We start from the raw sequence: 15,489 nt of genomic DNA on the forward strand, positions 1-15,489 counted from the left end.
TGTTGTTTATGGATGATGTTGCAGGTTAGCTCTGAGGGCGGTGCTGTTTACGGATCTCTGAGTTTGAGGGCAGAATTGGAACTGTGTCTGTCTGTGTCCTGTCCGTGTCAGGGCATTTTGTTGTGGCACTGTCAGACACACCCGCTCGCTGCCTGTCACACGCAGCACTGCCACGTTGCTGCTCTCACCAGGCCCCCAGGGGGCACAGCGCCGCTGAGCTATTACATAACAGAAGGACAGCTGAGCGCTACCTCTGCTGACAAGCAATTAGCCATGATTATGAAATCGACTGACGGACAGGGACTCACTCGTGAATCACACAGCTAAAGAGAGTTCCGTCTCTTTTTTGGTCTTGTCTTCTCTCTCTCTCTCTCTCTCTCTCCCTCTCTTTCACTCACCTTCTTCACTCACCCCCCCACCACTTCACCTCCCTCCGTCCTGCCACCCTCTCTCTCAGTGAGGATATGCATAAACCTGGCTAACATTCAAACGCCTCTGTGAAAATGTTGCATGTAAATATAAAGGGAAGAGCCTTATTGGTTATATGGCACCATAGAGAGGGCTCGTGGTGGCATATTGCGCCTGGCATTAGATGATATTGGGCTTCTCTGCGGGTGACAGAGACTCTGTGATATTCTCCAGATTCTATGTGTGCGTGTATGTTTGTGGGGGGAGGGCTTCATAGGGGGTGTGTTTCTATAAAAAGAAATCAGACATCTGTCTGACAGTACTGAGTGGGCTATGGGTGGGAAAAAATAATTATCCACGAGGAGCTGTGGAACCCACCCTACCCTAGTTTTGAGCAAAGGAGGGGGGGCAGTCCCCTGCAGTATTCTGCCTTGTAATAGGGCCTGACAATGCGGGTCCTGTTCAGAGCCATAGTGAGAGTGGCTGTTTCATTTAAATGTATGTGCACTATCTTCACAGATTAGAAAGCTGAAACAAGGAGAGTCATGTTTAACCCGCATTAGCCTTTGGTAGTACTGCAGTCTTTAATTAAAACATTCCATCCCCCTCTGAGAAAAAAGCTGAATAGGAAAGTGCTTGCCAGCATGTCCCTAAACGCCTGCTACACAGAGTGAGCATGGCAACCCCCCCCCACCCCACCAACATGCACACACACACGCGCGCACACACACATCACTCTGTACGCCCCAGGTGCCAGACACCCAGCCCTCAGGGGTCCCTCTTTATACCCACAAGGGCTCTTGCTAAGAAATATATCTTTCCGTTTTACCTTCATTGTCTTGTATTTATTTTGTTGCTGTTGTTGAATTTGCCCGGTTTTCCACCAAACAGTTTACTGTCCTTTCTGTGTACGTGTCTAACTGACTCTGTTTTTCTGTCTGTCTATCCATCTGTCTGAGTACAGTTTGTAGGGAGGCAGTAGTACATTTATCTGCTTCCTTTCTACCGGGTACCTACCATCTGCTGTTCTTACGGCTGTATAAGGACACATTTAAAAGCAGATTTCTGACATCTAGCTAGTTGAAAAAAGTGTCTGTGTTCTCTCTTTCCCCACAACAAGCCAAACATTAACATACTTCCTCCCTTTATTAACTTCTCAGGCACACACACCTGTGCATGCAAGCACACAAACTGCAATGCTAGAAATCCGTGTTTATAGATTATTTCCTCAAACACTGATCTTGGGGTTTCAATATGGGGCGGATAAGCTATAGATCAGAGAATCTAATTGTGGTTTCCTTTCAACTCTTGAAAACAAAAACGGTGGTTTGAATTCTCTCTGATGTAGTGTTTACCTGTGGGTTTCATCCACATTGAGCTGTTCGGAATCCTTCGTCTCTTCAGCTTTTCTGACCCATGGTTGAGGGTGTGGCCGCATGTGGGTGGAGTCACAGAGGGAGGCAGTCTCAGTGAGAGGTCCACTGTGGATTCTACACTGGGTGTCAAGGAGCCACTTTATTGATTTATTTCAGTTGAGAAAGTGGGTTTTCAGGACATTGTCCAGATGCTAAACTGTTTGATAGGACTGATGGTTAATGTGCCCTAAAATGGGTTGGATGACTATGACTGTCAGTTTGCATAAAGAAACATTTGGCTGAGTGTGTGGAGGATAGAAGGGGGGGGGGGGGGGGCTGACACTTGATGGAAACATAGCAGACCAGGAGGGGGCTCTAATCCTTGAGTTCAGTGATGGTTCTGCTCTACAAACAACTGTGGTCCTCGGGGGGTCAGTAGACGGTCTGATTTTTATTCTCATCCATCTGCCCTGCTTAATTGATGCCCATATTTAGAAAGAGAGCCAAACCTGCCCATGTGATGGTCAGATGGGAAGTTTATTTAAAGGTGCCTGAAAGGGAAGAACAAAAGGCACTTTCAAGGATCAGCGCTGTCCATGTCTTGGCGTCCTGACAGATCTCAGTCCAATATTTCTGCACTGCGATGAAAACTTACTCTGCTACCCCTTCCTCAAACTGGTCACTGTGAGCCCCTGACCTTTGACCTCTCCTCAGGCTCCCTCCCGCAGTGCTTTCATTTTCTATGAAAATTCATTCTCTTTCTGTTCCATTTTCTTCTTTTTATTTTCCTTCCTTTTATCTTTTGGAACGATTGACGCTTAATTTGTAAATGAATCTTTTCTCTTTGTTGCAGCAATTGCCATGATTTGAAGTTGAATTAAAGTCATCAATGTTATTCCCCTGTGTAACATGGCATTATTTTGTTCATTTCCTGCCTTTTAGGAGAAATTGTGGGTGAAGCCACCTCAGTCACACTCGCCAGGAAAGGCCTAATACTGCTTTGTCTTTGTGTCGGTCCACTTCAAATGAGGGCTGACAGCAGTGCAACAAATGAGCAGAGATAAAGAGAGAACGCAGCCTTGGACTCCATTCTTTAGGCTTTTTGTTCAAATAGCTTGCTGCATTCAACCAAATGCTCCAGTTCAAGAGCCATTTCTCTGCGGGGGGGGGGGGGGGAGAGAATGAAAACAAACCCAGGAGGAACAATTGTCGGTGGGTTTGAAAGGAGCAATGGTTACTGGTACAGGGTTGGAGCTCAGCTCCTACCAAGGAGGCGTGCAGAACTCAGGCGAGTAGAATTCACTCAGTGCAGTTCTCACAAACACCTTCTCCCCCCAGAGCCACGATCAATGTATGACTTAACAGCCAGCCAAAGAGATATCAAGGATCATTTCAGCTTTTAAGAGAACACCACTCTATTCAGTCTGTCTCAACCAATCATCTTCCGGCTCTCTCCTTAGTGTGATGTTCACACTAGTAACTAGTACTGTTGAACGGTGAGATCAAAGGATCTGTGACCTTTCCTTCAGGGCCTGTGGTCCAGTCTCAGCAGGAGCCTGCAGGACAGTGACCTTTCAACTCTGTCACTGGTGCGTCAGTCATGGATCTATTTCTAATTCAGGTAACAGAAAGGTGTGATGAGAAAATCTCCAAAACTGCATCTGCAAATATTGCTCAGAAAAAGTAAGGCTGACGTTACTGACAGTTGACATAGCGGTGAGGACTTTCCTCAAGTGCCCCCTCATTTGGACCTCCTAAACATAGCTCAACCTTCGCCTTCTAACTCTCCCTGTGTGCCCTCCTTCTGCTATATCTAAGCACATACCTCAGGCATCGTTGGCCACGCCCACTAACCCTCTCCCAGAATTACTCCTAATCTCCGCGCTCTGTCAGTGGGGACTCTGTCTCTGTACACTGTCCAGGCCCAAGCCTCTCCGCTCGTTATCTACATTTCCGTTACTGATGGGGGAACTTGAGCAGGATGGCCTATTATGGAGAGATTGACTCTGCTTTGGGCCAAGTGTGCCCCTGACCCAGAATGCAATAGTCTCAATGAGACTGTAAAAAGCTGCCGTTCCTCTTTTCCTGTACCTGTGTGTGTATGTGTGTGCATGCACAAGAGCGAGTGAATGGGAAGGACAGAGGGAGAGGCAGAAAGTTCTTTTCGTCCCTCTAGTGTCTTAAATTGTGTCTCTAACTCTTAGACTAATCTAAGTCACTGTGTCTGTATCAGGGTCAGTTCTGTGCAAGAGGAAGTAATCTGTGTCTGTGTGTCTCTGTGTCGTGCGTTGAAGTACCACTTTGTCTCTGGTCTGTGTAAGTGCAAGCGTGCAGATTTGTGAGGTAGCATCCAGCGCTGCTGTGACTGCCCGGGAATTCGCTCCACATCATGGCCTCCTTAGCCAACTCTCCCTCCAGCTCCTCCTCTTCCTCATACCGTTCTGCCCGCTACAGCAGCAGCTCCTTCAGGGCAGGCAGCAGCGGGGGGCAAGACCCCCTATTTGAGCCCTATCTGGATGGGGGCCCCTGCAGTTTGTTTGGAGAGGAGGGGGCAGGAACCCCCCTGTGTCACTTGCCTTTCAGCCGGCACCGAAGCGAGTCATTTGGGTACCCAGGTGAGTTAGGGTGGGGGGGTCACCCCAGGCTGGGTGAGCTCCCTCTAGGGCAGGGGGTGGGGGGGGGGGATATGGAGAGAGGTGAGGAAGTAAACTGTGTAAAGATTAAAAATGACACCAACTGATTCAACTTTCACTTAGAAATCTGTATTTGTGTTTCAATCTTTATAAAGCGTATAATCTGAAAGAGTTTAGGATCAGAATGATCAAAGTCACTGAGACAGAAATGATGGGTGTTATTTGGCAAAGGCATACATTGTTTGCTAAATGTGTAAATGAGTGATCACCAGCCAATAAAATCTAACAGCTGAGCCTAATTTGAACGTTTATGGAATCTTGGCGACTTTCCATAAATGTTAGAATTAGAGATAAAAGAGCAGCATTTCCTTCATGTACCATTCAATACATTTATTCATGTCTTGCTATGAAATAGTATTAATTTGTAAAACAATGAAATTCAAAAAACAACAGACAACCAATTGCAACTGGACTGATGGAATCTCTTTCTTGTAAATTAATATTTATGTCTGGGTGGTACACTTTTTCTACGTAATCTTATCAAGAACAGTGTCCAGAGGAAGAATTCACCCCCTTGAAGTTTTATTACATTTTGTTGTGTTACAAGCTGAAAGTTTAATACATGTGAATGATTTTCCTCCATTAAAATGTTGAATATATTTTGTTTACTGTAGGAAAATCATTTGAAAACTGAATAAAAAATAGAAAACACAAAAATCCATACTGGATAAGTATTCACTCCCCTGAGTTATTCTGCATTTCGTACATAGTTGCTCCCCCTTTTGCAACAATTACAGCCTCAAGTCTTTTGTGATAAGCTTTCACAAGATTTTCATTGGGTTTAATTTTTGCCCACTCTTCCATGCAAAGCTGCTCTAGCTGTTGCACATTATATGAGAACCAGCGGTGTATGGCAATCTTCAGCTACTGCCACAGGTTTTCTATTGGGTTTAACTCTGGACTCTAACTTGGTCACTAAAAGACATTCACTTGCTTGTTTTTAAGCCACTGTAGGGATGCCTTGGCTCTGTGTTTGGGGTCACTGTCCTGTTGAAAGATGAATCTCCATCCCAGTTTCAGGTCTTTTGCAGAATGTTCTATGTTTTGCTGAAGGAACTGCCTATATTTTTCTCCATCGATTCTTCCTTCAGTTCTAACAAGCCTACCAGTCCCTGCTGATGAAAAGCAACCCCACAACATAATGCTGCCTCCACCATACTTCACAGTGGAGATGGCGCTGTCGGGGTGATAAGCATTGCCCTTCTTTCACCAGACATAGCATTGAGCATTAAGGTGAAAGAACTCAATTTTTATGTCTTCATACCACAAAATTTTTCCGCGTTGTCTGAGAGGCTTCCATGCGCTTTGTTGCATACTCCAAATGGGACTTAATATGACATTTTTTAAAGTATGGTTTCCCCCTCACTACCCAATCATGCAGACAGATTTGTGGAGTCCCTGAGCAATATCTGTCTCATTCACAGTTTCTCCCATCTCAGTCAGGAAACAAGATTCTGTGTAGTTTTGCGTTCCTTTCACTTATTGACAATTGATTTCACAGTGCCTTGTGAGATACTCAAAGCTTCAGTAATCTTTCTGCATCCTGCCCATGACTTGTGTCTGTCCCCAAGTCTTTTCCATCTCTCTCACTCTTTTCCTTGTTGGGAAAGCTCCTTCGACTTCATATTTCCTTATATGGAATGCCCAATGGTGGGACCTCACACAGACAGGTGTATTTAACCTTACAAAGACAGATGTGTCCAATCCAAAGTGTTAACCCATTTTGTTACACACAGGTGGACACCATCCAAGAAATTCTGTGAATTCTGAAGGCAACTAGCTGAGCCAGAGCGTATTTAGTGGAGTTATTGCTAAGGGGATGAATACTCTTACAATGAAAATTTTTACAAGTTTTGTTTTAATTTATTTATCACGTTTTAACACATTGAAAGTGAAGAGTTGGTTGTGTAGATCAAAAGAAAAGAAAACACCTAAATTGATCAAGGTTTCAGGCTGTAACACAACAAGTGGTAAAAGTCTTACCACTGTACAGTTCATCTCCAGTAGACTTCACACAATAGTGGGGTTGTAACTCTTTAATTGCATTATTTAGACAACTATTCATATCAAAAACTTTTTATCATGTCTTACTCTGAAATCATTTTATTCATGGAGCAAAGTTTTCAAGCAATGACAAGTGCATTGGTGGTTGATAATGCTAGTCCTGCAGTAATGTTCTACAAAAAGAAAAACACAAAAATGCATCAATGTTTACTATAACATGAATACGCACAGGAAAATAAATTTCTCTTCTCATTGCCTCTGGCTCTCCTCTCCCTCTATATCCCTCTTTTTCCATTTCTCCTCCCTTTTCATCTGACATCCCTCCTTCCAAGGCGGAACAGGGACATCTGTGGCAGGGCGTCCAGCCAGCATGGGCGTGGTGCGGAGGGTGGGAGATTCCTACCACATGTCAGCAGATGTGAGTCAGTTCGAGCCTCAGGACGTGGTGGTGATGGCCTACAGCCACTGGGTTGTCATCCATGCGGAAAAGGTGCGAGTCCGGGCGACATTATTTTACACCCCACCAACATCCCAGCCCTGAGGAATTCTTCCTCCTGCGCCTGTTATGTGTCTTTTAAACCTCTTAGTAACAGTAGTATTTCAAATACAACTTCTGTCTTAACAGCCTGCCCATGTCCCACTGCTCCCTCCTCTCCCACCCCACTCTACTCCCCTCTGCCCCCAGGTGGCAGATGACGGTAGTGTCAGCGACACCTTCACGCACAAGAGCCAGCTCCCTGAAGACATGGACCCCCTGTCGGTCAGCAGCACCCTGACACCGGAGGGCATGCTGGTGGTCAGTGTGAGGAGGAAGTGCAGCCTGGAGTCCTCTGAGCCGGCCCGGCCCGCCTACTGCTCTGAGGCGCGACTCTAGGCCCCTCACACCTCCCCTTGGCTCTCTGACAATACTCAGAACCAACTGTCCCGCACTCTTCACTCTCTTGTGTGTATACCTATTACACCTATGTGCTCTTCTCTTGTCAAAAGAACTGAAAGTGTTAATACTCAGCCAATCTTTGAGCATGCTTGTGTGTATGTGCGTATAAATATATTTATGTATATTCATGCATACATACATACACCGTCTGTATACACAATATATTTAGACACACTTTTTTAAATTAGTGTATTAAATTTTATGATTTATACCTTAAAATTAAATATGTTTTAAAATACTGCTGTCTTTTAAAAGTGTTATTATTGTGCTTTGAGATTCAGAGAGCAGGTAGCCAAGCATTCTTATTAATTACCATACACTGATGCCCATTTATGAGTGTGTATGACATTAAATCAGTCTGTACAACATAAACATAATAATTATCATTTTTCATCATATTTATCATCATTTTTTTGCTTGTTTTCTCAGATGTACCTATAAATAAATAAATACCTACAGTCGAACATATAAATAAACAGAAGTAAAAGGACAGATAATTCCTTACCAATAATACTCAAATGGCTGTTACTGTCCAGAACTGACGATGCTACATTTCAGAATGGAAACATACACAGGGTGGTCATAAAATCTACTTGAACTGAATCGATCTTAATTTAGAATTCTTTCATACTTACATCTAAGTGCTAATACTCAGTTATTTCAGTTTCAAGTGCAACCCAAGAGGAGTGAAACTAGCTTGTTGAGTTCATTCCGGGACATGAAAAGCATACGCTGAAATAAAGATGTTTCCACAGAAATAGATACTTTTTGACAAACCTGTCATGTTTTATTTATTGAATATTTATTATTCATTATTTGTTTTTAAATCCAGATTGAACATTTATATTACATATTTTGACAATACTTAAATCTTCAGAGATTTGTAATTTAAATCTTAGGGTACAATAAGAAGTTATATTTATGGTATAATTTCAATGATTAATATTTATCCTAAGCCATTGCAAAAATGTCAGATTTATCCTATATCCAGGAGAGAACACTAGGTAATGTTTTTATTGTGATTTACATTTGGAACTGGATAAATTCCCACTAGGAACCTACCATGCGGTACACAGGACTGAAAAGGCACTTGAATAAATTAGAAAACACTATACTTCCAACTGGTGTGCAGTTTCTGCTTGGAACTGATACAAAAAAAAAAATCTCATTTCATTTTATATGCAGGCAACAGCAGGACATGCAACCAGTAAGTGACTGGAGAAAGTTTATTTGTAGCACCGAAGAATGCACTTGCTTTAGAGGCAGGGATGTAAACGACGCGATCTTTTCAGTTGGCCTAGTGTGAAGCGAAGCACCTTGAATGCGTATGAGTGCATGCGCAAGTGTGCAACGTGCCAGCTGAACCCTGGGTAATGGGATATGGTGACTCCTGACCAAAAGCTGCAGGCATTTCATATCTGCGGACAGGCAAGGAAATCTAAAAGCCCCTCAATGAGGAAAGCATGCAGACACGAAGTGAAAGTGCTGTCTGTAATGAAATAATTAAATAAACGTGCACAAAACAATGAAACACTTGTCCGGCTCCATTCAGCCGGTAATACCCTGAATGATAATTGCTCTGACAGAAAGGTTTTAGAGAAGCTAAATGAAATCCCATGCTTGTCATATTTCATTGCTTGTACTGAGTGAGCCAGATCTCAGCAGCTCAATGAAGTTTGCAGGAGAAAGTTGCGACCGAGACTAGTGTCTGAAATTACTTGTGGTAGTGACCTCACTGATTGTTGAGCAGAAATAGGCACAGAAACATTTTAACAGTAGCACAAATGTTGATCTGGAGGACAATACAACAGCTGGAGCTGGAGTAATGATTTCACTGTAATATCCTCAATTTTTCTAGTGGAGCTAGGAGAGGGCTTATAATGTAAGTATTGAAGTATTGTGAAGCCACAATTTTTTTTTGCCACTTTTAACCTGCAAACGTTAGGTTTTTAGATGTTAATTAACATTTTATGTATCCATTCAAAGTACGCATGAAGATTGGACTTCAAATTATGTGGACTGTAATTTACATTCATTAAGTATAATTTTAACAACGAAAAATCCTACTGATCATTGAAGCTGATTATGAAAATGACTTTTTTTTTTTTTAAGTACGGCACAATTTCTGTTATGTAAAAATTTGGTTTTACAATTTCAGCATTTCAGGCAGTTTTTAAGTGAAGGCTCATTCAGAACCCTGTTTTGAGGACACACATTTCTTACAAGATTCTTCAAGAAGAACACTCTCAGTAAAATCGCCATGCATTTTTGCATCTCTCAGACGCACAAATAAATTACACTGTCATTACTGCACGGCTAACAGGGCTGTGTGGGGCTGGTCCCGTCTCTCAGACTTGAGACTTGCCTCTCGGAGATGGCCACATTTACACCGGGGATGTAATCCAGAACAGAAAACTGGAACATTTCCAAGCCCGTGTGTCGAGGGAGGGAAGAAACGGATGTGCGGATGTGCTGGCAGGCGACGTGGGCGCACAGGGACGTGATCTGAGGCGCTGCGGATCCCTGGGGCCCGCGGCTCACACCTGACACACAATCACACACCTGACACTCTCCCAACGCTCGCCTCCTCGCTCGCCACAGAACCCACTCGTCTAATGAGCCCCTTTAACTAATTAAGCACTTATCGGTTGTTACAGATGTTGTTTTCAGCCTGGAAACAGAAAACACATTGTTCCCTGCCTGCTGTTGCTCCAGCTGAGAGCCGAGCTGTGGGACAGCTGGAGGATGGGCCAGGGAAGGGTAGATGGGACGAGGTATAGGTTTACTAAATCAATCCTGAGAACTCTCACAGGGTCATGTGTCATGTCTCTCCTCTATGAGAGCCTGCTGATCCCTACTGTGCCAGTCTTTACATATTCCAGAGCCAACTTCACACTCCCCAAGATGTCCATGAGTGATCACCAACTAGAGGTGCATCAGTCCTATATAGTTAGTCCTATATAGATGTCCTCCACCTGTACATCCCCCATACACCCCTCTCCCACCCAAAAATTCCCAAAACAACAAAACACACAGTCCGGACATTGGGCTTGTGATCAGGGTGCTGGGGATTTAATCTGATTTAAACTGTGTGGTTGACTCTGAATAGACTGGACTTCATCCAGTTGGCTCCTTCACAACTTCAGCAGTGAATTGGTGAGGAGTCTGGGAAAAAAAAAAACAATGCAAGCTTGCCTAGGTTAATTTTAGTCACTCATTTTACAGTGATGACCTGGATAACTGAGACAGGTAAAAAAAAAAAAAAAAAAACACAAGAGATTGGAAATTTTTTCAGATGTAGGTGGACACACCGATAAGAGTTCATTTAGGAATTTGAGATGAACCCAGGGTTAAAACTTCTGTTGAGTACCATTTACTGGCTTTCCTGGGCCTCCCGTACTATTGCTGACTGACTTTTTTTTCCCCAGAGGGCAGAAAGCCTCCCATAGGCTCACACACACACCACTTCTATCACACATCAACACAAATGAACACAGCAACAGAAGGATGCATTTCAACATTTGTTAAAATTTTATTCATCCCTGATATACAAAACATGTTTTTTGTTCTCTGGAAAATATCACTACATTTGTTAATCTGTTTGAGCCAAATTCCCTGTTCACCGCTGATATTTACAGTTTGTTCAGGTGTAGCACAAGTTAAGCCAATGAGCAGGTAGGCAGTGCAATCAGAGAAATGGATACAACCTTTTTCTTAGCTATATACGTGTGCATTAATTAGTTTATTTCATATATATTTTTACATTTTATATATTTCATTTCTTTACAAAAATAAGGTTATCTTGCATTCATGTCAAGTAATAGATTAAAATCTGGTTACAAAAATGAGATGAATCGTTATTGCACAAATTTATTACCTACTGATAGACAATCAATCAAAAAAAATCACTGATATGCTAGCTTTGATTAATAACTGTTAATAAATATGCATCTGCTGCTTAAATCTGCTAGCAAATGAAATGTCATATGGAAAAGAAAATGGAAGAACTAGGCCTCTGGGCAAAACGAAACAAAACAAACAAAACAATAAGAGAAGAGAAGTGAAGAGAAGTCTGTGTTCCGTCCAGTCCCTCCTAAATGGCAAATGAAGTGTGCGCGTATGTGTGTGTGTGTGTGTGCGTATGTGTATATGCGTGTTTGTGCAAGTGTGTGTGTGTGTGTGTGTGTGTGTGTGTGTGTGTAGAGGAGGGGAGAGACAGTACTTTAGGCCATGTGGCTGTAGATAATAGTGATAGAAGGCTGGAATTACATTAACACTTTGACCCCCCTCTCTGTAGTCACACATAACCTGATACAATCAACAGTGTACAGGTGTGTGCGTATGTGAGGCAGCTAGTTCACACTGAAATTCAACACACTAAATGTGATTATTAATTCATAGGTTGAGTCTGGGCCATTTGTTAAAGGTTTTGGATTCAAAGGCAGAGTGAAGCCGCTATCACGTCGGGCTACTAATCTCCAACATCTGTAAGCAGCTGTGCTCTATGCACTATGGTTTCTTTAATAAGACTCCTATGAGCGTGCATCTGGAGCATGCTCCTGGGAAAACACGCACAATTCTCACCGCACACAATTCCTGGGTATTGTCTGACAACCAGCTGCACGCTTGCACGCCGACTGCAAGGTTGTGAGTTCTGATGGCATCCCAGGGACCCCCCAGAGTGATGTAGGCACTTCGTGAAATGGGCATCCATCCGGGCCTCCTCTCCTCAGCTCAGACCCTTTTTCTTTTTACATTCTTACAACGTTGATTTACATTTAAATGCTGATTGTTCTGCATTTCGTTACCCAACGAACACATAACGTTTTCACAGAGCTGTAATGACGTTGTAGCCGTGTGGCAACACCGCCACAACATTACTGGAATGTTGCATGAATGTTATGTGATGATGGGCTCTGCTAGGGTGGAGGGACTGGGATGCGACTGCTCTTTGACCTCAAAGTCTCAACGAACAGCATCATTTCCTCAGCATGCTACAGTTCCAAAAAAACATACTAACCATAACTCTAAACGTGGCACAACAGTCCATATGTTGTATAACTTAGGAATATGTTAATTACAATATGATACAATGATATGTTTAATATATTAAAATTGTAAACCTCTCTTTAGTGTTCTAAGCCGTGCATTCCAAGAAGCCCCGCCCCCCTTTTACAAAAGTAACACATGATTAAAGCTTATTGTGGTCAATAACAGGCGCCAATCAAACAATTAATCAAAATTAAATCAACAGCAGTAAGAACAAGAATGGTACAAAACAATAATAGAAATAACAACACAATATAATTATATCAACAACAGCAACCAGAGTAAGAATAACATTGTCAAATATAGTAATATAAAACTGCAAAAGTTTCCCAAAAATGATCTTTTTTTCAACTACATATTTTTTGGTCAAAAATTAGACAAAAAATGCAATCTTTTATAGTTGCATGCTCTCACAAACGCAACAGCCATGCATAGATATGGAGTGTATGCGTGGGAGACAGTGTGTGTATGCATGGGCATGTGTAAATGGGTGTGTACATGTGCAAGAAAGTGTATGTGGACTTTTACTACTTGGGGCAAAGGTGGGGTTGGGGGGGCCTCTTTATAAAAATAAAAAATATTTAATTTCATGCACTTCACATCCAGGAGTACAGAGGGCTGGAGTGTTTTTTTTGCTAGTGGGTGGGGTGAACATGCAGAACAGAGTTCAAGTGGCTGCAGCTAGACTCACCAGCCAAGGGGGCAGAAGGGGATTACACAATGGGGACAGACACTTGGAAAGTATGTCGCTGAAGAATGCATAGCTGGATACTGATCATTGTGGCTTTTTTTTTTTTGTTTGTTTCACATCAGGGAGTACATGGCTTCTCAGTACAGGAACTTGGCATGTGAAATGTGCATGAGGCTGTGATTATGGCTTCTATACAGTAACAGGCAGCCCACCCTGAGAACATTCACACCAACTGTGCTTCCAACATGCCCGGAGGAACATGCTTTAGCAAAAGCCAGGAAGGAAGGAGGAGTGCTTCACCATGTGCTCACGAGAGAAATGAGTGTCAAAACAACATTTGTGTCTCTCGAGTCCTGCTGGTTTTCGATGGTGCTGATGTCAGTCATTCTTTCAGCTGACCTGTCTGTCTTTCTATCCGACGGCAGTGCAGCCATAAGGGAGAATACTGTATCTACACAGGCGGGAAGGAGCATTACACCCAATTATCGCCCAAAATAGAGGTACAAAAAGAAAAAAAGCACAAGCACAAACGAAAAATCATGCCCCACCCTCCACCCAGCAGCAATCAAAAATTTCTCATGTAGACCTGTGCATTTCTTTCAATAATTCATTGTTGGGGAATTTACTTAAACATTTTGTGATATAAATTAAGATGTTTTAGATAAATACATTAAAACAGCTGAGTCGATGACATTAGGTAAAATATATTCCATCACAAATGTTGCCAATAAAAAAAAGAAGAAATATTGATAAGAAATGAAACTGGACCCCACACACAACCACAACACACACACACACACACACACACACACACACACACAAATATACACATGCATGTTCACTCTGAAATTTAAAGTGGTTGCTACAGTGCTGACAGAGCCCAATAACAGACACCAGGAGACCAGCGAGCACACCCTGACTAACTGAGCAACGTTTGCCTGTCATGCTAATACCTGTCCTGGGTGCCGTGTAGACTGGGTTTGTGTGTGTGTGGGCACATGTGTGTGCAGGGCTGGTGAGAGCTACATTTACCACCTACAAGCTGTGTTAAAAGATCACCTTCGTTCTTATTCCCCTTAAAAATGTTTATAAATAGCTCTGTTGCATAGGCACACAGAGCTTATTCATGGGGCTTGGAGGGTGAGTGCCTTGGTGAGGGTGTGTGTGTGTGTGTGTGTGTGTGTGTGTGTGTGTGTGTGTGTTGTTAAGGGGGGGGAGGGGTGGTAGTATGGGTTGACTGCTAAGAGCAACCTGCAGGGGGCTCCACACAGGACACCCTTGATCATGTTTACCAACATGAGCAGATACATGAGAGAACCATGGCGAAATGTAAGACTCAATTGTGTGACAGCGATCACACGTCAAAGAGAAAAAGCTTGTCCTGAATCCCTGCATTTGGAAGACTGGTTTTAAAACAGCACTCTGCAGGTGTAAAGAGAAAGCCACACTTCTGTCGTGTTCATTCCTGCCTTGCAGGGAATGTGGAAAACAAAAACATTTTCATCACCACGAAGGCCTTTTCTCAGAATTCAAGACAGGTTGTCTACAATATATCAATCCCTTTCAGTCCTATACACACACACACTCTCACTCACACACGCATACACACAAACAGATACACACTCTGCACTCAGAGTTCTGTCTACACATAGATAATTTCCTTCAGAATGTCTGGTCCTGGCCCCCCAGTCCCTGTTAATTTCCTCCCCAGTTCAGTAAAGTGGAGTCAGTGCAGAGGCCAGAGACAGATACAGCCCTGGGGAGGAGGGGCGGGCCGGGGTGGGGTGGAAGGGCTGGAGTGGTTAAAGAGGCGAGAGGGGAGCTATATTCCAAAATTAAAGACTTGTGGAAGCCCTGAGGTTTCAGCAGGGGGCCCTCACATCACCCTGGTCCCCCCCCTTCTTCCCCGTCCTGCCACCCCCCGGCTCACAGTGACTTATCATCGGAGTCGGAGGGGCGGTGTTCGCCGGGCAGTGACAGGCTCCGGTGGCGGTCCCACAGTTTGTGCAGCTCCGTGGCCTCCGTCTCGCTGCTACTGGTGCCGCTGTCACGGAAGCTGGCCAGCGGGGGGCGCACTTTCACCCCCTTCACCGTTACCGAGCCCTCGATTGCCTTTCGCAGCTGCACAGAGGAGATAAAAAACAACATGAAGAAAAAGCTGTCAAGCACCTGGGAGAAAACCAAGACAGCTAACACACTAACCCGAAACCAATACAACAGCTCAGTCTTTCCATCAGGTGATTCAAGATTTGGACACAGTCAACAGAGGAAACTGGCAACCTGTTTGAAAGTTTGAAGAAGATTCAGGGACTTGCTGCTAACAGGCAGTAGATCCATCCTGATGCATGAATG

General features: G+C 43.5%; 2 protein-coding genes across 3 annotated transcripts in view; one reads left to right on the plus strand and one right to left on the minus strand.

Annotated features, from left to right (window-relative positions):
• The first annotated feature begins 3,979 nt into the window (after positions 1-3,979).
• On the plus strand, positions 3,980-7,382 carry LOC118782555 (heat shock protein beta-7-like). Its single transcript, XM_036535902.1, has 3 exons — positions 3,980-4,378; positions 6,793-6,950; positions 7,146-7,382. Exons 1-3 carry the CDS (start codon positions 4,153-4,155, stop codon positions 7,332-7,334), a joined length of 573 nt encoding a protein of 190 aa, XP_036391795.1. The 5' UTR covers positions 3,980-4,152; the 3' UTR covers positions 7,335-7,382.
• A 5,477-nt stretch (positions 7,383-12,859) lies between these two features.
• The window catches only part of LOC118782633 (chloride channel protein 2-like), a 109,693-nt gene continuing 107,063 nt past the window's right edge, over positions 12,860-15,489 (minus strand). For both annotated transcript variants that reach the window (XM_036536032.1, XM_036536031.1), the window contains one exon: positions 12,860-15,258. In XM_036536032.1, the coding sequence (XP_036391925.1) occupies positions 15,064-15,258 (195 nt within the window). In that variant the 3' untranslated portion in view covers positions 12,860-15,063. The remainder of the gene's footprint in view (positions 15,259-15,489) is intronic.

The sequence above is a fragment of the Megalops cyprinoides genome, chromosome 9 (genome assembly GCF_013368585.1).
Source record: "Megalops cyprinoides isolate fMegCyp1 chromosome 9, fMegCyp1.pri, whole genome shotgun sequence".
Lineage (NCBI taxonomy): Eukaryota > Metazoa > Chordata > Actinopteri > Elopiformes > Megalopidae > Megalops > Megalops cyprinoides.